Below are 21,216 nucleotides of genomic sequence, written 5' to 3'. Positions count from 1 at the left end.
TGGATAGTCATAGATCATATTAAACTAAAATTCTATTTTTAATCCTTTGATTCTTTATATTATTTTTATAATGGAGAACATACATGTTTTTCCTTTATATTCTAATTAGGAGAGCTTGGAAATGTATGGTCACAGTGCTTCTGCTTCTCCTTCTCACCTATTAGTTTTTCTCATATGAGAAAAAGGATCTTCATACCAACCATGATGGTTGTGGTTCTGTCTTTGCTTAGCTACCCAATATATACCAAGCCCAGCCTCTGTCCTGTTTCTCTATTTTCTGAAAGATGGCATTGTTATATATATATGTTTTTCCAGGTTATTGTTCAAGATCTGAACTAGATAACTTTTAAGAGTCACCTCTAGAGTCCCTCTGAGTGGTCTCCAGATAGCATGGGTTTAGCTTTTGGAAGTTGATATATAACTGTAGTAAGTGAGTGATTACTACAGTTACATATGGGGGCTTCCCTGGTAGTTCAGTCAGTAAAGAATCCACCTGCAATGTGGGAGACCCGGGTTTGATCCCTGGGTTGGACAGATTCCCTGGAGAAGGGAGCAGCTTCCCACTCCAGTATCCTGGACAGGAGAATTCCGTGGACTGAGCAGGACACGACGGTGCGACTTTCACTTTCACTTTTCAAGTGAGTGATTAGCATGTCTGGCCTCAGGAAAACTGCAAAACACGTGACACTTCTAACCCTAATCTATTCATGATTAAGTACTATATATAACAAATATTATGTATATAATGAATATGTGTCAGATAACTTTATGAAACTGAATATGTATTCTTGTGCTACTTTGTTTCTCATAGGGCATAGCTATCTATGAGAAACTTTTAAAAATTAAGGAAAGAGTTGCTGTTTAATAGAATTGTGTGACAACACACTACAATGGGCAACTAATTGCCTCTCTGCCTGTCCTAAAGTTACATTTCCTTTCTACTTTCTATGATTCTTGGCTGTCTTTTTTCAAGACTCCCTCAAAAACCTCCTCAAGAGAGTCATAGCCTGGGTCACATTTTTCTATCATTAACTCTTCTCTGATAAGATCCACTAATGTATAGAATGTGCGGGGTTCAGTTATGAAGAGTGTGCTCAACTCATTCATTATAATTAGGAATTCTGGGGCATATATTATTGATACATTCACAATAGATATGTTACTATATTATAGTCTCTATGTAGATTTGGTTTTAAAAAATATCACTTTATTTCTTTCAGACTGTAGTTATTTTATGTCCTTTCTATAGGCAGACTCCTTTCCTAATTAGTTAATCCTTATTTCTCTCAGTCCAATGTTAGAGCTATTTCTACACTTCCTTTATTTCTGTGAAAGCAGAGTTCTATTTTTTTTTTTTTTTTTTTATCTTAGATCCTTTTTGTTTTCTAGTTGAAACGACTCTCCTGAGGCTGTCTAGATCCTGTTTTTTCAAGACCCAGTTCAATTTCTCTCCTCTGTAAAGATTTCTCACCTTCCTATCTAAAACTTACTTCATTCTTCACTGAATTCCACAGAGAATGAGATGATTGGATGGCATCACTGACTCAATGGACATGAGTTTGAGCACACTCCAGGAGACAGAGAAGGACAGGGAAGCCTAGCATGCTGCCCTCCATGGGTTTGCAAAGAGTTAGACATGCCTTAGTGACTAAACAATAACAACGATCAATTTCTTAATAGTGCTAATATTACTCAATTGGTATATAGTCAACCCAACAATTAAAAATTATTATTATCTATTATGTGGTAAGACCCATGCTATACACTAGAAATACAAAGGTAAACAAAGTAACTGTTTTAAGTGTCAAGGAGCTAATAATTTAGTAGAGGAGATAGTATATAACATTATGTAATTTTATAAGTGTTACAATAGATGTCTGAAATAATGGGGATATAGATAAAAACTGGTTAGTATGGAGAAGAGAAACAAAGGTATTTTACAGAAAATTATAGGCTCCTAAGCATGGAATGAATTAATGTATCCTTTAAGAATGAGCTTTTGGGCATCATTTCTTGCTAGGTATCTTCCCTAAACTTCCAGACTAGATTTTGTCTTGCCTCTTCAGTGCTTGGGTATTCCTCTATTGTAGCACTTATACTATTATATGTCTGCATACTTTATATGCCTGTTTCTCCTATTATATTGTAAACCCCTTGAAAAAAGACCGTCTTGATTTTGAATATCTAATACCTAACACAGTTCCTGGCACATGAAAGTGGAAGTGTTAGTCATTCAGTTGTGTCTGACTCTTTGTGACCCCATGGATTGCAGCCCACCAGACTCTTCTGTCCATGGAATTCTCCAGGCAAGAATACTGGAGTGGGTTGCCATTTCCTTCTCCAGGGGATCTTTCACCCACGGATTGAACCTGGGTCTCCCACATTGCAGGCGGACTCTACCAACTGAGCCATCAGGGAAGCCTGGAACATAATACTCAATAAATGTCTTGAGAACTGAGTAACAAGAAAACATGAGTGTTTGGGGAATCGAAAGCAACTTGGTGAGGCAGAGTGTGAGAGGCGTGGGAGAAGGGAATGTATTAGTTGGAGATCAGGCTAGAAAACAGTCTAGGACAAAGTTGTGAATGGCTTGATTAACTGGGCTATGTAATGGGCAATGTAGTGTTAGTTTTATATCACCTTTATCCTTTTATATGCATATTTCTGGCTGGAATGTATTTGTTAGAGACAAAGATTACATTTTATATGTCATAGTATTTACTTCAGTATGAGGCATAGTTTCTTGCAGATAACAGGTATTTCATTCAGCAAATTGAAGGATATTTAAATCAAATCAGATGAGAACATTCACTTAAAGTACTTTGAAAATTATGTTATTTAGTTGCCAGTATTATTGATTGATAGTAAACAGTGACTATGTTCTGCCCTAAATAGTGATAGAAGAAGCATTCTTTTATCCATTCCTTTCCTCTGAACTGAACCTATGGCCATTCTGAAATTATATAACCATAGGCAAACTTAAAATATTGAGAGAGTTATACTTTTTTGTGTGTGGCAAATTTAGGATTCTTCACCCATAAAAATTATCAAATGAGATGAAAACAAACTAACATAGTTTTGTTTTGTTGTAACAAAGTTTTCACAATATGTCCTGGTACCAATATATAGTCTGTCGAATTGCCTCTCTGAGTTGGACATGACCTAGCAATTGCACACACATGCACGCATGCATGCACTACTTTAGCCAGACGAGACACAAAAACTCCCTGGCTTACCACAGCTACAATTCTGTACTGAGAATTGATTTACAGAGTAATGTATCTGAAGTATTGTAAAATAGAGTTTGATTCAATACTATGCTGGTAACTGTTTGACACCTGGCTTGTCTAGAACTTAAAAAAAACACTCCCTAATTTGTAGTGTTTCTGATTTTGCCAATTTAAATAGAAATACTTCCATCAAGGCCTACTCTAAGCTACCCACAGAATATTACTGAAATGGAGGGTTGGATAGAGATGCTGACATTCATCAAACTGTAAGAACTAGTCTAACACTTTGCTAGTTCGATGTTAGTAATAACTATCATAACTTAAGAAATGTTTAATAAATATCTATTTACATGTCCAACTCTCTTCTAAATGCTTTATGTGATGTACTTCATTTAAATCACAATAGCCTAAGAAGTAAGTTCTATTACTACTTTACAATTCCCATTTACAGGGATCTGTCTCAGAAAGGTTAAGTTATTGGCTCAGATTACAAAACTAAGAAGAAGTAGACCAAAGATTTAAACACAGACAATTTAACTCCAGAGCCTACTCACCTTAGTGTTATTCTATATTGCTTTCAGGATAAAAAAATTACGTTCAGTGTAGTTTTTAATGTATACTGTATTTTGTATTTAATGTAAATGTAAGTAATTCCTTCAAATTTTGAAGTAAATTATAGTTTTATGAATTTTCAATGCCCAGCTAAATATTTATGATGCAACCAACCATAACAAAATGACTAATCTCAGCAGAAAAATTGTACAAAAGGAGAAGGCAATCTAGGTAATTATAAGTTTGTATGGTAAAAATAATTATGGACATTTTGCCATCTCAAAATCTTGAAAAGATTCTTGTGAAAGGTTAATTGAAAAGAATTCACAATTGTTTTTTAAAAAAGGTGTTATTTACAATTGTATGAATTTCAAAATAATGCAGACTCTTGCTTTTATCTCAGCAGCAAAGAATCTTTTAATTGGTGCTGAAATTTATTAAACCATCAAAGGAATGTTGGAAATAGTAGAACATTTACCCTGGTTTTCCAACAGTCAGGGATTAGGAAAAAAAATTATCTTTGAATAGCTAACCATGCAAAAATATAATAGTACATTAATGAAATCATACGCAGAACTAAATAATGAGGAGCAGATGAAACTGTGGGTATCTAAACATACAACATAGCTGTAAACTGGAAGAAATTCAGAAGACTTTTAAGTAAAGCCTGACATTGTACTTACACAAATGAACCAGTATATGCCCAAGACTTGAAGTTGTGAAAGGGCTTTATATTTTTGAAGAATGGTGAAAAGCTTAGTGATGCAGGAAATCAAGTTGTGTTGTGTAATAAGATAAGAAGCAGCTGAAAAAACAGTTTGGAGAACTACAAAGAACTTTGCATATCAAATTAAAGAGTCTGTATTTTATTCTATGGGCATCAATGAGTCAAGAGAAGTCCTTGGTTAGGAAACAAGCAACAAAATGATTAATATTTTAGGAAGAAAAATCTCATGATAGTGGTGGGTGGAAGTCGAAGAGGAGACTAGTAAAAAGACCATTCTTTTTACTATTTTCAGCAGGAGGTGATGAGGGTCTAAAATAAAGCAGAAGCATTAGGGATAAAGAGTAGAGGAGTCATTCCTGGGTCATATTCAATATGGAATTAATAAGATTTGATGAATGTCTACATAGGGATTGGGTGATGGGAAAAGACTGTAAGAGAGAGAAAAAATTAAGGATAATGGTAAGAGTTTCTAGTTCAGGAGACTGGGTAGATATGATGTTATTAATGAAAATGGATAATAAGGAGATAGTTTAAAACAAAGTATTTGCATATACATTGTCTCATTTAAGACTTATAAGTTATTGTTGTCACTCAGTTGAAAGGTTAATTGCATATGTGGATATACAGAGCATCACAGTTTTCTTAAATATTTTCCCAATTAGAGCTTCTTAGTGACTTTATAAAGGATGCTTTTTGTGTTATTTATAGCCATATTTATTTTAAACATTTTTAGTAAATGGTGGTATTTTCTTCTTTAACCCCTGTATTTGTTTTAAATATTTTTGTTAGTTATTCTTATTAAGTGTTTAAAATATATTTGATTAACTTGTTGGTCTGAAAGTTTTAGGTTGAGTGTACTTATTCATCATTTACATGCTTTACTAAAAGATATAAAAGAGAAAAACTGCCCTGTCAAATATCTGGTCTTACCATGAAACTTAAACGACATTAAAACCAGCAATATTTAAAGTCAGATTTTGGCTTTATGTTGATATGAGCTCAATCAACTCTCCATTTTAACACATAAAATCAAAACCAAAACCAGAAGCTTAAAATACACATAAGACACCACTAAATGAATCTGGATTAGTAAAAGTGTTGTTGTTGTTATTTAATTATTTAATCATGTCCAACTCATGTGCGACCCCACCAGGCTCCTCTGTCCATAGGATTTCCCAGGCAAGAATTCTGGAGTGGGTTGCCATTTCCTGCTGCAGGGAATCTTCCTGATCCAAGGATTGAACCTGCATCTCCTGCAATGGCAGGTGGATTCTTTACCACTGAGCCCACCAGGGAAGCCCAATGGTAAACGTATAGTAACAGCAATATTCCTACATTTTATTTCATTAATTGAAGTTAACTGTGGCACTGGGGGTGTAAAAATGAAAAGATCTTTGCCCTGATTGACAAGTCTAGTAGAGGGGATGTAAACAACTTAAGACAAAGTTATAAGTGTTATAGTATGGTTGACAATAAACTTCTGTAGGAACAGAAATGAGGATCCAAGTAATATTTCCTAGGATTTGGATAGGGCAAGGATGCAATAAAGATGCTTCCTTAGTGGAGGTAACTTTTGGGTAGCACCCTTTTACACTGAAAAGGAATTTGTCCGATGGAGAAAGAGAAGGGCATTGAAAACATACATGAAAAGACAAGAAAATAACAGTCTGGTGTAGGCAGCACAGGGCAAATTATAAAAACAGATGAAGCCATAAAAGTTAAGGTATGATCTAGTTGTGAAGATCCGCTTCACTGAGCTAAGGACATTGGACTTCAGGCATCCTGAGGTACTGGGTGAACTTTTGACTTTAATAGGAACTAGTGTCATATTTTCAGTATGGTATTTATTTCATTCTTTCCTTCAGAGCTGCACTGTAATAGGACACAAAGCTGAAAGGAATGACTGGTGCTGGCCTTAAAGCTCAGTTTATTGTTATTAAAGGAGGTAGGATTTTTCAAAGGAAGGGCAGGTAAAGCGATACAGAAAAAAGGGACATTTAAAATGGGCTTTCAAGAGTAGGTAAGATTAGAAGTCTCATGTGTATTTTGATTAAAATGAGTTGAAGATACAATTTTTTTTTTGCACTTATCACTTGTAACTAGTCTATTTTCAAGACAGCATTTTAAAACTCAAGGAAAATGCATATAGTAGTTTCAATAGACATTGATTAAAACGACAGTGGTCATTAATGTTGAAACAAGTAAGTTCGAGAAAAGATTTCTTTTTCTGACCTTATTGCTATAAATTTCTTCAAAACAGAAAAAAAAAAAAAAACCCATGCATTCCTATACACTTAACAGCATCTTAGACATAGTTCTCAAACAATTGTTGAATTAAATGGAAAACTGAGTTTTATTTGAATTCTAGTCCTTAATGCAATTTTAAAATAATGGTGTGATGGAGATTTGAAAAACAGTGTGTTATTGGGAAAACTAGCAAGTTGAAGGAAAAAACACCAAGTTACAGATCTATCTAGAATCACAAAGCTGTAACAGTTACTATACTGATAGAAAGCTTATTTCTAATATTATGTCACTATACCAATTACATCCACTGAGAGTTGGACTATAAAGAAAGCTGAGAGCCGAAGAATTAATGCTTTTGAACTATGGCCTTGGAGAAGACTCTTGAGAGTCCCTTGGACTGCAAGGAGATCCAACCAGTCCATCCTAAAAGAGATCAGTCCTGGGTGTTCATTGGAAGGACTGATGTTGAAATTGAAACTCCAATACTTTGGCCACCTGATGCAAAGAGCTGACTCATTTGAAAAGACCCTGATGCTGGGAAAGATTGAAGGCAGGAGGAGAAGGGGACGACAGAGGATGAGATGGTTAAATGGCATCACCGACTCAATGGACATAGGTTTGGGTGAACTCCAGGAGTTGATGATGGACAGGGAGGCCTGGTGTGCTGTGGTTCATGGGGTCGCAAAGAGTTGGACACGACTGAGCGATTGAACTGAACTGGCTATGCAAGTCAGTCTATGGGTTGGTCAAAGCATACCACAGACTGCATTTGAATGAAGTGTAGAATTATGGAAAATCTGAGATTAAAAAAAAAAAAACAATGCAACTAAAGATATATAGGAACAGCACTTTGAGAACTTGCTGATATATAACCTGAACCATTGCCACATTTATATTTATAGTGTTGATGAAGTGCTTATACTGTAAGGCTTTCTATAAATTTAAGTAAACATTTTTCTGGAGGAATTCACAAGCTAAAGTAACATCTAGAATTGGAATCATAATATATCTAAGAATATTTATGAGACAAGAGGCTGATGAAGTTTATTAACTAAAGCAGTATGCCAGTCATAGTTTGCCATTTATACACTTACAGTTTCTGAGATTTTATATATATGTATGTATCTGTGAATGTACAGCTTATCAACTTTGATACTATCATCAAGGGGATAGAACCTTTTGATTACTGAACAGTAATTACATATTTCTTAATGAACATGTATATAAGAATAATAGTAAACATTTTGAAAATAGCTTTCTTTAGAATTATGACATTCACAAAAATCAGAATTGATTGAAGAGAATAAATATATTGTTTTCAAACCAGAAGAAAAAGAAAAATAACATTTACAAAATTTATTATGTGAGTCAGAACTGTCTGATTACACTTACAATAAATAGAATAGTTGAAACATATAATTTTTAAGTAATTGTATTCACAACATTGGGAAAGAAAACTCCACAGTGCATTGAAAATTTTCTACAATCTTAAAGTATAGATTGATAGTTATCTGGATAATAATTTCCACACGACTTTTTTCCTGAAATATTCAGACTATTAAGTACCAGTGCTGCCTTCTCTCAAAACACTTCAAGACTGAAGTGGGAATATGATTTTAAACGCCACTGGCATCATTAAGAGCACTTTAGGAAGTTTTACCACACACAGGGAGATTTGGTCTGGTGTTTACAAAGCTACACAGTTTCAATGGACAAGATGGGTCCAGAGAAACTGTGGAGACGTTCTTCTGAGAAAAAAACAGAATTTTAGAATTTAAAAAGTACAGCTGTCTCCGTTCACAAATTAAAAAAAAGATTTTGACTTTTTTCTTTAATTCTAACCAGAGGGAAGAAAAAGTTTAGATCAGCTACAATTGTAACAATAGCAAGGGGCGCTAAAAATAGACAAAATAACGGTCACAGCCGCTTGGTGTTTTTTGAGGTAGAGACTACGTGGGTGGGGCTCGCTGCAGGGGGGTGGGTGGGGGCGTGGCCCTGGGGCGGGCCCTGGGGGCGTGGCTGAGGCGTGACCGAGGCGGGGCTGGAGGGGGTGTGTTGGTTCAGAGCCGCCTGGTACCGGCTGAGACCCGAGTCTGCCTGGAACCTGTGACAGATTCCCTCAGTTCGCTGTCATGTCTCTCACGCAGCGCGACCCTCGGGTTTCCGAACTCGGGGAGCCTGTCTCCCCTTTACCACCTGCTGACGACCCTGATTCCCTACCACCCCGTAGTAAGAAACCCCGTCTTGAGGAGCCGGGTGGTGTTTATGAGGTGGAGTGGAGGCTGCCTTTGGTGCCTTGCTTGCCTGAGGTGGAAAAAGTCTGGGAGTTGCCGCTCAGACCCGTCAAAGCGCCCATGATTTCAACTAAGGAGATTTTTGGTAACGCCACAGGCTCGTGTGCGAAGAAATCTGTCAGTGAGAAACAGATACATAATCCGGAATACCAAAATAGCAAAATTGAGATGAATAGTTGTTTGCCGTCTCTACCCTCACAAAATTTTGCTTCTGGTGTGAAGGCTTCTAGAACGTCTTGTGAACCAGGGCTGTATGACAGAGAGATTTTCGATGTGCATTGCAGTGATATATTTGAAACAGAGGCTGGTCAGCTGTCCCACGCCTCTGTACACGATGTATGTGTAATTAAAAACGAGAATGGAAAACAATATTTAGTCCAAGAGAGAGACAATAGTCAGGAAGACAATAATGACATAAAACTGACAGAAAATCCATTTTTAGATACTACCTTTTACAAGGATACTAAATCAACATTTCATGATATTAAGAACAGATGTAAAGCTGGTAGTGTTATGCCATCAAAGAAAAAAGAAAATAGCATTCCAGCATCTACACTAAAAATATCAAAATCTCAAAACCAGCCCAGCATGGAAATTGCCAAACCTAGCTATTTTAGAGATAAGAGTACAACAAGTATCCCTGAGTTTCCAACTGATTTAAATAGCAAAATGTCCTCTGTCTATTTAAAGGAAATAGGGAAGAAAAATGACAAAAATGAGGCATATGTTAGGGATTTCACAAACATTCACTGGTCCCAAAATAGACCTGATGTTAAGAAGCAAAAGTTACAGAATGATAAAAAAATTGTGGATGCAGAAAATATTTTTTCTGAGTGTTATGAAAGTAACCACCAGTCACTCAGCAACCAAAGTGTTTGTGTGAGAAAAAAAGACTTGATCAGTTTACACTACTATAATCACAGTAGTATCAAGTCTGATGCAATAGACTCTGCAAAGAATTTCACTATAAAACTAGAAAATGCAAATTGCAAGGAGACAGAAACAGGCCTGTACAGCTACATATTTACCAGATTGGAAAAACTGCAAAACTGGGACTGTAACATTATATATATTTTGAGAAAAAATAGGGAAAATAGTTGGACTGTGGATAGTTACAAGGTGAAATATGAAAATATGAAAAAAGCTGGAGAAATACTGAATTTGCAACAATTTTTAGAAATAGATCTAAGTAAAGGAAATTGTCACAATATGAAAGTCATGAAAACACATGATGAAAAAGCAAAGCCTCTCATGACAGAAACACTGGGTAGTCAAAAAGTTTTAAAGCAAATTTTTTGCTTAAAATATAAAGGAGAAAATGATAATATGCTACACTTCAGATATTATACCACACAAAAAGATTTTCATTTAGGCAGTAGTTTTGAAAATTTAATTACAGAAATTTTTTATTTCCATGAAAGTATTTCAGGAAATCAAAAAGATAATATCTTAATCTGGTGTGGGATTTTGAAGTGTAAAAAGCAAATTGATGTTCAAAATCTAATAACTGAGACTATGAATGTCAATACAAATAATGATATTTCAAGCATATGTTTACAAAACAATGTTTTGGACCTTTTAAATATTATATTGAAAACCAGCATAACTTCTTTGCGCAATGACTTTGTCTCTTTTACAATTGTTGAAAATGATTCTAAATTAGAAGAAGGATGCATTTTCAAATGGATGATGTATTTGAATTATCCAAAAAATATCACAGTGGAAAATCATACTGTAGATCCAGTCAGGACTTTAACTTTTTCAAGACTATTAGAAAATAATATGAAATCTATGTTAAAGAAAAGAATATTTAAAAGTGAACAAATTTTTGAAGAGTCTAAGAAAAAACTTACCAATTCCTTCAGTATGACAAGTAAAAACATATACTTTCCAATTTTTGAAACATATGAAAAAATTCCTCTTTTAATGGACTTTGATGACACTGATGAAATTTTTCTGACAAAAGAAATTAGTTACAAGAATCAGAATTGTCCTGAACAAATCATGAGTGTGGAAAATTGGGTTCACTGTAGCTCTAAAACTAATAAAACACATGTTAGGTCTTGTTCTCAATTTACACAGAACTGGAAATATATTAACAAAAAAACTTATGAAGTAAATGTGCAGAACCAAGATTTATATGCTGAAGGAAAGCAAAAGCATAATAAGATCAGTAGTTTTAATTTTAACTACATATTTAAAGATTTCTTCAATACTAGGCAACAGGCTTTACAGGCAAGCCATGACAAAAAGCATAGTGAACAAACCAATCCCATGACTGTAACTCAGGTGCTAGATTTTGGGAACTTGATAAATGAAATTGAATGTAAAAAATATGACTTAACTTTGAAGGAGGAAGAAAAAATCACAGCACAAAATTTAACAAACTTTTGCCAAGGTTATGAAGACATTAAGACAGAAAAAGAAGAGAAAAATAGTTTTTATTCAACGGATGACACGTTTATTGTGCAACCAGTTTCATTAATAACTAAATTAGATATGGAAGAGACTAAATACATTAATCAAAGTAATGTAGTTGACAGAAATGAATATGAGAGTATTTTTCAAGAAAGTGAGTTAGCTAATTCAAAGCATTTTCATCCAAAGAATGACTCTTCAGAATGTTTTAATCATCAGTTTGAAACTCATTTGAGTGTAGGGAACAATGAATGTTTTCAGGACTTAACTGCCAAGTGTTTATCAACAGACGTTCTGACAATAGCAAACAATTTTGAAATGAAGAGTAAATTTAATTTAGTGCTTGAAGAACTTCGTATGTTTCATGAAATTAGTAAAGAAAATGAAATTCTAAGCACTGTGGAAACCAACAATAGGCAAGAAAATTACTTTGTAGGAAGCAATGCTGTTGAGGAGGTAAAAATAGGGATAAAAAAAGGTTTGAAAATGGGTACAGAAAACAAATTATGTTCATCTTCTTTGCTTGGTGATATGATAGCAAGTCCTAATATGCATAAAAAACACCAAAGTTTATTTAAATGGAAAACAGTTCCCAAAAATGGTGAACAGGAAGTTCCTAATGATTGCTGTCTAAGAACACCAGAGGAAGAATCACTTTATTCTACTTCTAAGGAAGGTATGAAATTGATTTTAAAATGTACTTTCTGAGATAAAATATGGCATTTTTTCCTTTGTAGGTCAAATATATAATTTTGGCAAAAAAGAAAATAAGGTGTAAGACAATGTTTATTGATGTTATTATTTTTCTATTATATATAAGGAACCAATGGGAGGGAATATTTCTAAAAAAGTAATTTGTTTATAGTATTGACACTTCATATAAAAAGTCACTTTTTGTTATAACACATTGATCTTTATTTTCAGGTTGTGAAAATCCTTCACCTGAAAGACCAACTTTTTTCTCTGATGAATTTAAGGGAGAAAAATTTAATTATCTACTGAAGGCAGGTAGGAGTTTTGGTTATTTTCTTTAATACTTTCTAAGATGATTACTGCATTCTTGTATTTTTAGCATAAGGAAAATATGCTTAGGTTGTTAAAAAATAAATACAAAGATTTAATACTTTTGTAAACAGTAATAATTTATTGATACAAATTCCTACAGTTAAAAACTGGCTACAAATGAAAAAAATCATTTAGAATGTAACTAGAAAATATACTCTATAAAACTGTTTAAATATCTTCAGTGATGTCTTGCAGTAGCTATATGATAAGATGGGTATTATATATATCTAATATGTACATCTAATGTATGTAACATTAATTAGCAAAAGCGAAAAAGGCATTTGTCTAAGTTAGATTTACATTGGTGTTACTCCCAATTATAAATTTATTATCATTGTTTTGTATCCTTTAAATATTATAGGGCTGTTTATATGAACATTTTATATGTAATTTTGAAAGAAATTAGCATCATTTAGATATATTAACATCATTTAGTACTATGGCATTTAAATGTTTGATTATAAAAGAATCAAACTAAAGAAAAGTTAAACAGCTAACCTTATTCTTTGCCTAAGAGGTCTGTAATATCAGAATAAAGTACACTAAGTCTACCATCTGTTCTAACTTGTAGTACCAATGAGAGTGAGGTAGGGGTTGGATTGAAATTAGGGAATTATTTTCTAAATGACTACATTTTCATTTGATCTGAAATTGCTGGTTTTATACAAGACTAGATCTAGAAAGAATGATGATGTAGGTGAAATATATTTATCAAAATATCTTCAGTCTTGCATCACTTCTCAAAGCATTTCTTCTGGCTTCTCATTAGGAAAAATTGCTGTCCCTGACACTTTTTATTCAGTCACTTCAAAACTGCATAATTTCTTTTTTCTTAGCTTTCAATGAAATACTCTTAAAAATTAATCCAAGCCCTTGGAAGATCAAAAGCCTGTGGATTTACTCCCCTGAAAAAAGGAAACAATTTAAGGAACAATACTCTATGAGAATGAAAGTGGGGTAGTAGAATTAGCCTGAAAAGGATAGGGGTAGTTTCTTCTAGAACAGGAGGAAAGGAAGAAATTGGGTTTAGGAACGTATTCTCTGATAGAGGAAGATTATTAGAGAACACAAACTCATATTGTCATCTTGATGATAATTGTGTTAATGAAATGGATATTTAAGACAGATTAAAGTATTGCCTAAATCGGAAAAGAAATGTTACATTTGTTGGAAATATCTGAACCCATAATACTCTATTGTGGCTTCACAACGAAAGGTACCTCCTTGTCAAGAAATATGAAAAATAATGTTAGAGGTCAGCCAAAATTACTTAATACTATGTTAGGATCATTGTGAAGCCTCTTTCAAAGTGCTTAAAAATGGAATGATATACCTGGGATTTGTTAAAATCCATAGTGTGAGGGAAAAGTTGGGAAGTACTGGGGAAAATGGACAAATTATGGACTAAAAATGGACTAATTCTATCTAGGCAGACCAGATCCCTACTTATGCAGGGTGTTTTTTAAAGGTATTGAAAGACTTCTGATTGTGCAGAAATGTTTTTGATACCCACCCACTTGTCATCATGATGCCTCCAATTAAAGTTTCTGCTACCAACATTTCTAGTGCATCCTATCTCCCTTTCAGTCTCTCTCCTCTCTCTCTGGTATGGAGGAGGCAAATACTTTGAGTGTGTCAAATGCCAGCTAGCCAGTATGCCAGGAGCTTTATATATCATTTAGTATCAATACTTCTCAATTTTTAATGTATATGTCAACCAAAGAATGTCATGAGTCACCTGATTCTACAAGGAGTGAGTCATTAGGCACTGCTCTTGCTGACCTCTAGCATAGTCTGAAAGGAGTTCAGGGCAGAGATTAAGAATGAGGCATTCTGTGCTCCGGAAAAACTGGCAGAACAGGTCTTCAGATAGATATTTTCAAGAGAAAATTGTATGAACCTAATTTCTTACATCTCCCCATACTTAGAAAAGCACTGAAATAATTGACTAAAACATCTGTTACTCCTCACTGGCACTAAACTTCTACCAAGATGTGAGTCTGGTTGCATATACCTCTTCTCCAAAATCACATGTATGCGCACCTCCTCTTTAACCTGTCCAGAGCAGTTCTTTAGAGCTATCTGAGAGGCTGTATCTGGAGGGTATGCTCCTCGGTATATCCCCAAACAAAACTGAAACTCACACCTCTCAGTTCAGTTCAGTTCAGTTCAGTTCAGTCACTTAGTCGTGTCTGACTCTTTGCAACCCCATGGACTGCAGCACGCCAGGCTTCCCTGTCCATCACCAACTTCCAGAGTTTACTCAAACTCATGTCCATTGAGTCGGTGATGCCATCCAACCATCTCATCCTGTCATCTCCTTCTCCTCCCCTCTTCAATCTTTCCCAGCATTAGGGTCTTTTCCAGTTGAGTCAGTTCTTCGCATCAGGTGGCCAAATTATTGGAGTTTCAGCTTCAGCATCAGTCCTTCCAATGAATATTCAGGACTGATTTCCTTTAGGATGGACTGGTTGGATCTCTTTGCAGTCCAAGAGACTCTCAGGAGTCTTCTCCAACACCACAGTTCAAAAGCATTAATTCTTCGGTGCTCAGCTTTCTTTATAGTCCAACTGTCACATCCATACTCCACACATGACTACTGGAAAAACCGTAGTTTTGATTAGACGGAACTTCGTTGGGAAAGTAATGCCTCTGCTTTTTAATATGCTGTCTAGGTTGGTCATAACTTTTCTTCCAAGGAGCAAATGTCTTTTAATTTCATGGCTGCAGTCACCATCTGCAGTGATTTTAGAGCCCCCCAAAATAAAGTCTCACAGTTTTCACTGTTTCCCCATCTATTTTCCATGAATTGATGGGACCAGATGCCATGATCTTAGTTTTCTGAATGTTGAGTTTTAAGCCAACTTTTTCACTCTCCTTTTTCATTTTAATCAAGAGGTTCTTTAGTTCTTAGCTTTCTGCCATAAGGGTGGTGTCATCTGTATATCTGAGGTTATTGATGTTTCTCCCAGCAATCTTGATTCCAGCTTGTGCTTCATCCAGTCCAGCATTTTTCATGATGTCCTCTGCATATAAGTTAAATAAGCAACGTGACAATTTACATCCTTGATGTGTACTCCTTTCCCGATTTGGAACCAGCCTGTTGTTCCATGTCCAGTTCTAACTGTTGCTTCCTGACCTGCATACAGATTTCTTAAGAGGCAGGTCAGGTGGTCTGGTATTCCCATCTCTGGAAGAATTTTCTGCAGTTTGTTGTGATTCACACAGTCAAAGGCTTTGGCATAATCAATAAAACAGAAGTAGATGTTTTTCTCTTGGAATTCTCTTGCTTTTTGGATGATCCAGCAGATGTTGGCAATTTGATCTCTGGTTCCTCTGCCTTTTCTAAATCTCAGCTCTCACGTTGTGTGTTTCGATTTCATTTGACATGTACATCACCTGGGTGTTTTGTTAAATGATTCTGATTTTGTTGTGTGGTAGACTCTAAGATACTGCATTCCTTTTTTTTTTAAATTTTGTTTTGTTTTATTTTTTTTCCTTTTAAAAAAAATTAATTAATTAATTTATTTTACTTTACAACATTGTATTGGTTTCTGCATTCCTATCAAGCTTCTAGCAAATGGAGGTGCTGCTAGTGTTTGAGTTGAACTGGAAATTTGAGTTGTAAGGATTTAAAAAAGCAACTGAGTTGGTATTGTTTTTAAAAGACCACTAACTAATAAACTTCATGAATTTTTTCTTTAACATTGATGTCTAAATGAGCAGTTGCTGGTATTATGCTTGGATGTATAGAATTGTTAAATAACACAAAGCAATAAATTAATCTAGTACCTAGTAACAGAAAAAGGGATTTACTTTTTACATAATTTTCTTCATGAAAAGGGAGGAAATCAAAGGAGGCAAAGAAGTATATCCTTATAGCCACTCATTAGTGACTGTTTAAGATTAGGTCCTTTGCCAGAGACCTGCTGTTGTTACAAATTTGTTCAGCGATTTCCCAGAAGATGCAAAATTACCAGAAATATCTATTGTATTAGAATATTAAAGAGGAAAGACATACTTTGGAAAGGTAATCAAATAGACTAATCATGACTTTGTTCTGAAACAATAATTTCATAATAAAGAAGTACACTTAGCATAAATTGCCAAGTTATCTAATTTATAACCAAATTGTGTGTAGTAGACATGAGCCAACAATTTTATTTTAATTAGATCATCTCTTTCTTAAGAAATGAAAAAATATAGGAATACATTTTCTCTTATTTTTACAATTAACTTTATAATTTTAATGTTTAATAAAGTATATGAAACTGATTTATAGCTATTTTATATTGTTTTCTCCCTATTTACATATAGCTAAATTTTATATTTTATTTCATTATTATTTGCATATATACATACACAATTTATATTTGATTCAACTTGGTATAAATTATGCTATTTACCTTTTTCCATATTTAGCATTAGGTTAATTACACTGTTTTTGGCATAATGTGCTATTATATTAAGGTCATACTAATTGATGAAAGTTTGATACCTTTTTAGCTTCAGATATTTACCCTACTGTTTATTTAAAAAATATTCAAAGAGCTATTTTGATAATAAGAGGTACTCGTTATCAAGAGTAGTTGATTCTACCTGTTTGGTTAACTGATTAGTAAGGTGTATTCAGTTCAGTTCAGTTCAGTCGCTCAGTTGTGTCCAACTCTTTGCGACCCCATGGACTGCAGCACGCCAGGCTTCCCTGTCCATTACCAACTCATGGAGCTTGCTCAAACTCATGTCCATCAAGTCAGTGATGCCATCCAACCATCTCATCCTCTGTTGTCCCCTTTTCTTCCCACCTTCAATCTTTCCTAGCATCAGGGTTTTTTCCAATGAGTTCTTTGCATCAGATAGCCAAATGTTTTGAACTTTTTACAAATGTTAGTGTCATGTTAAATAAAACTTCAAAATTAGAGCTCTCCATTGATACATGATGATGAAATACATTTGTGCTGTATATAATAATATACAGTATATATATGCTGTATATATATAATATATAATACATATATATTATATATATAGTATATATAATATTATATATTATATTATATATATATTATATTATATATATAGTATATATAATAATCTCTATTAGAAGCCACATATACATATTAATGATATAGTCTAATAACTTCTAATAGAAAAATAACATAGTCTTTACAGCCACTACCTCATGTTAAGTTTAAACTCTGTATAGTTTTGTTAATGTTAAGCCAGATTGCATGACTGGAATGCTGATTTTATTTAGTTGCTATGTTATGTTATGTTGGGCAAGTTACTTAACTTTTGTGTGCTGAGTTTTCCACATTTAAAAAATGGAGATAAGAGTAAGTAAACTAATGCACTCAAAGCACTTAGCTCAGTGACTTAGTAAATGTTGTTAGTATCGTGATTTTAGAAGTTAGTAATCATTTTTAAGCATAGAAACTATGAGTGATTTTTACTCCCTTATGTACTTTTATTGTCTTACATTTTTAGGTAGCAGTTTTTCATATGGAATTTCAAGAGTACTACCTCTTAAGACATGCAGTCGACCAGTCAGGATTGGATTGTCAAGAAAGGCGAAGGTTAAACAACTTCATCCCTATCTGAAATGAATATGTTTCGAGAACTTAAAAGAAGATTTTGGACTTTAATATTTCAAAACATTTCACATCTATAAATCTTTTGTTTCTTTCTTTGGATAAATGCTTTCTTCCAGCTTAGGAGTTTTGTGCTTACTTTATTATAAAGTTTGGAGAGGGTTTTGTGTATGTGTGTATCTAATGTGTGTATCTACCTTTAAATTTTATAAAACATTTCATTAATGTTTTCATAGCATATTAATAAATATACACATGAAGACTTTTCATAGTCTTATAAAATATGTCAACTTATTTCCATGATACATGTATATAAAGTGTTTGTGGAGAGCATTGATAGTATTTATTGGTTTCTGAAAAGAATCTATGACTCCTAAAAATGTTACAAACTACCTATTCTAATCCACTCTCCCTATTTTTAAAGTGAGAAAAACAGAGGTACAAAGAGGATGGGTAAATTTTTCAAGACCGCTTAGGATTGAGGGGCTTCCCTGGTAGCGCAGTTGATAAAGAATCCGCCTGCAATGCAGTTTGACTTCTGGATCAGGAAGATCCCCTGGAGAAGGGACAGGCTACCCAATCCAGTATTCTTGGGCTTCCTGATGGCTCAGCTGGAAAGAATCCACCTGCAATGTGGGAGACCTGGGTTCGATCCCTGTGTTGGGAAGATCCCCTGGAGGAAGGGAACAGTTACCCACTTGGGCATTTGTCCATGGGGTTGCAAAGAGTCGTTCATGACTGAGTGACTTTCACTTTTCACTTTTGTCAGGATTGAAATAAAAGCACTCTCCTCTCCCTGTAGCAATTTTTTCCACCTTTCTCTGAATTCACTTTCTAGTTTTTGTTTTCCCCTCCAGCGTCTATCTTTGGCTAGAGCAGAATTATGATCATGTAGTTATCAATTAATTAATTTATAAAACTAACATATTTTGAAGGGTTACATCCTCAGTGAAGGAGTGACAAAGAAAAATAATAAAGGACCTTTACTATCTTTTTTTTTTTTTCCAGTGGGTTTTGTCATACATTGATATGAATCAGCTATTGTATTAGGCTCAGTAATAGAATGTATGAGAAGACATATATAAGACCTGCCTTAATGAGCTTACTTTTTATACACAGAGAAAATATATGATATACATAATTTAAAGATATAATTTAAAGGTCACCATTAGTAGAGCAATATTTTTCAAAACACTTGACAGAGAAATAGCAATAAAGTGGGCTGTTTAGCAAAAAGTAAGGAAAAAAGGAAGTGTCAAGAAAGGATAAAATCAGAAAAAGGAAGACTAATGTATCAGTTCACAAATAAATGTGACCGGATTAAATTATCCTGCTACAAGTCAAGGTTCTCAGACACACTAAATACCATTTCAAATTTAGCTCTATTCATTAATTTTCATCCCCCACCGTGTACTTCGTAACTTCAACATCCTGCTCTAATTTCTTATTTTTCCCCACAGAACTCACCACCTTCTCACACACTATGTAATTTATATCTTGCTAGAATGCAAGCCCCTTGAAGGCAGGTTTCTTTTCCCTCCCCCAGCTTATATATCCTAAGTGCCTAGAAGAGTACCTGCCCCTTGTAAGTACTCATAAAATATTTGCGTGTACAAGTGATTAAATTTCTACACCAGGTCACGATATCTATGTCTTTTGAATTCTCACAGAAGCTCCCTCCGATTGTCCTCAGGGCACTCAGGCCCGGACCCTACCCCAAGCAATGCCGCCTAAGACTCCCTTCCCGGGACGGATCTCCGTCCTTAGCTCTTTTGTCTCACTTTTTATCTTTTATATTTTGTCCTACCTCCTTTCGAAGACAATGGGCTGCTTTTCTGGACGCCTGATGACCTCAGCTAGCGATCAGAAGTTGTTTTGTGAAGTTTGCTCTGCGTTCAGTTATTCTTTTGATGAATTTGTAGGAGAGAAAGTGGTCTCCCCGTCCTACTCCTCCGCCATCTTGGCTCCTCCTCGTCTTTTGAATTCTTAATGGCTTTATGACCTTGGGAAAGTCTAAAAAGGGGATAAAAATATCTCATGGGATCATTATGATGTTAAATGAGCTAATGCATGTGATATATTCATAATAGCTCTGATATTAGTAGAAACTGCTCAGTAATGAAAAATAAAGTACTGATACACAGTAAATACTCAATAGCTAGTAACTAGAATGTTTTGACTTTTTCTTTTTTCCCTGTATTTTGAGTTAGATTATCTTTGGGAGTATGCCTATTCCTTTGAGTCTGTTGAAGATATTCCTTTTACTTTTTTTCTACATGGGGCCTCATCTTCCTTCTCCTTCTTTTTATTATTAGTCTAAGCTCCATGTTGGATTTTTCTTTCATTTTATACATGGCAGATCTCATCACAATCAAAGTTTGCCTTCACAAACCTTGGTCCTTTTCCCTATTCTTTGTTGTTGTGTGTGAATATTGAATTCCCTTCTCTTATCAATTTCTCTAGGACAAATTCTTATGCTCCCAGTCTTATTTTTAATTTCAGGAAGCTTTTATATATGCTTTCATTTTTCTCTAATAAATGGTGCATAAACTTAAAACCACTACGGGTTCTTTCACACTCTGAACTGCATAGTAAGTGTAAACTCCTAGCACATACCATTTCTATGCTGCTACACCATTACTGGGCTTCCCTGATGGCTCAGACAGTAAAGGATCCACCTACTATGCAGGAGACCTGGTTCAATCCCTGCGTCAGGAAGATCCCTTGGAAAAGGGAATGGCTACCCATTTCAGTATTCTTGACTAGAGAATTCCATTGACAGAGAGCCTGGAGGGTTACTGTCCATGGGGTTGCAAAGAGTCAGACACGACTGAGTGACTAACACTTCTTCACTTCACACCATTACTATTAATACTTTGATCTATAGAGGTTTTCTTATTAAAATTTTGAGGAAGATTGCACCTCCTCAAATTGAAATTTGCTCATACTAGCGTCATTATTCAAGTTGTCCTTCCCTCAGTACTTCCTTCCCAAATACACGTATGCACACAAAAGCAGACACCACCTTCCTCCTTATGCCTAGTTTTGTGAATTCTTGTTTCCGGAATTAGAAAGTTGGAGGATAGGAGGCA

At 34.7% G+C, this 21,216-nt stretch overlaps 1 protein-coding gene across 1 annotated transcript; it reads left to right on the top strand.

Annotated features, from left to right (window-relative positions):
* Positions 1-8,888: 8,888 nt before the first annotated feature.
* RAD51AP2 (RAD51 associated protein 2) lies at positions 8,889-18,429 on the top strand. Its single transcript, XM_043917750.1, has 3 exons — positions 8,889-12,144; positions 12,393-12,476; positions 18,021-18,429. The coding sequence occupies exons 1-3, from the start codon at positions 8,889-8,891 to the stop codon at positions 18,137-18,139; spliced, it is 3,459 nt and encodes a 1,152-aa protein (XP_043773685.1). The 3' UTR covers positions 18,140-18,429.
* Positions 18,430-21,216: the final 2,787 nt, after the last annotated feature.

The sequence above is a fragment of the Cervus elaphus genome, chromosome 11, assembly GCF_910594005.1.
Source record: "Cervus elaphus chromosome 11, mCerEla1.1, whole genome shotgun sequence".
NCBI lineage: Eukaryota > Metazoa > Chordata > Mammalia > Artiodactyla > Cervidae > Cervus > Cervus elaphus.
The sequence above is the reverse complement of the archived record's forward strand: the minus strand, read 5'-3'. Positions and strand labels throughout refer to the sequence as shown.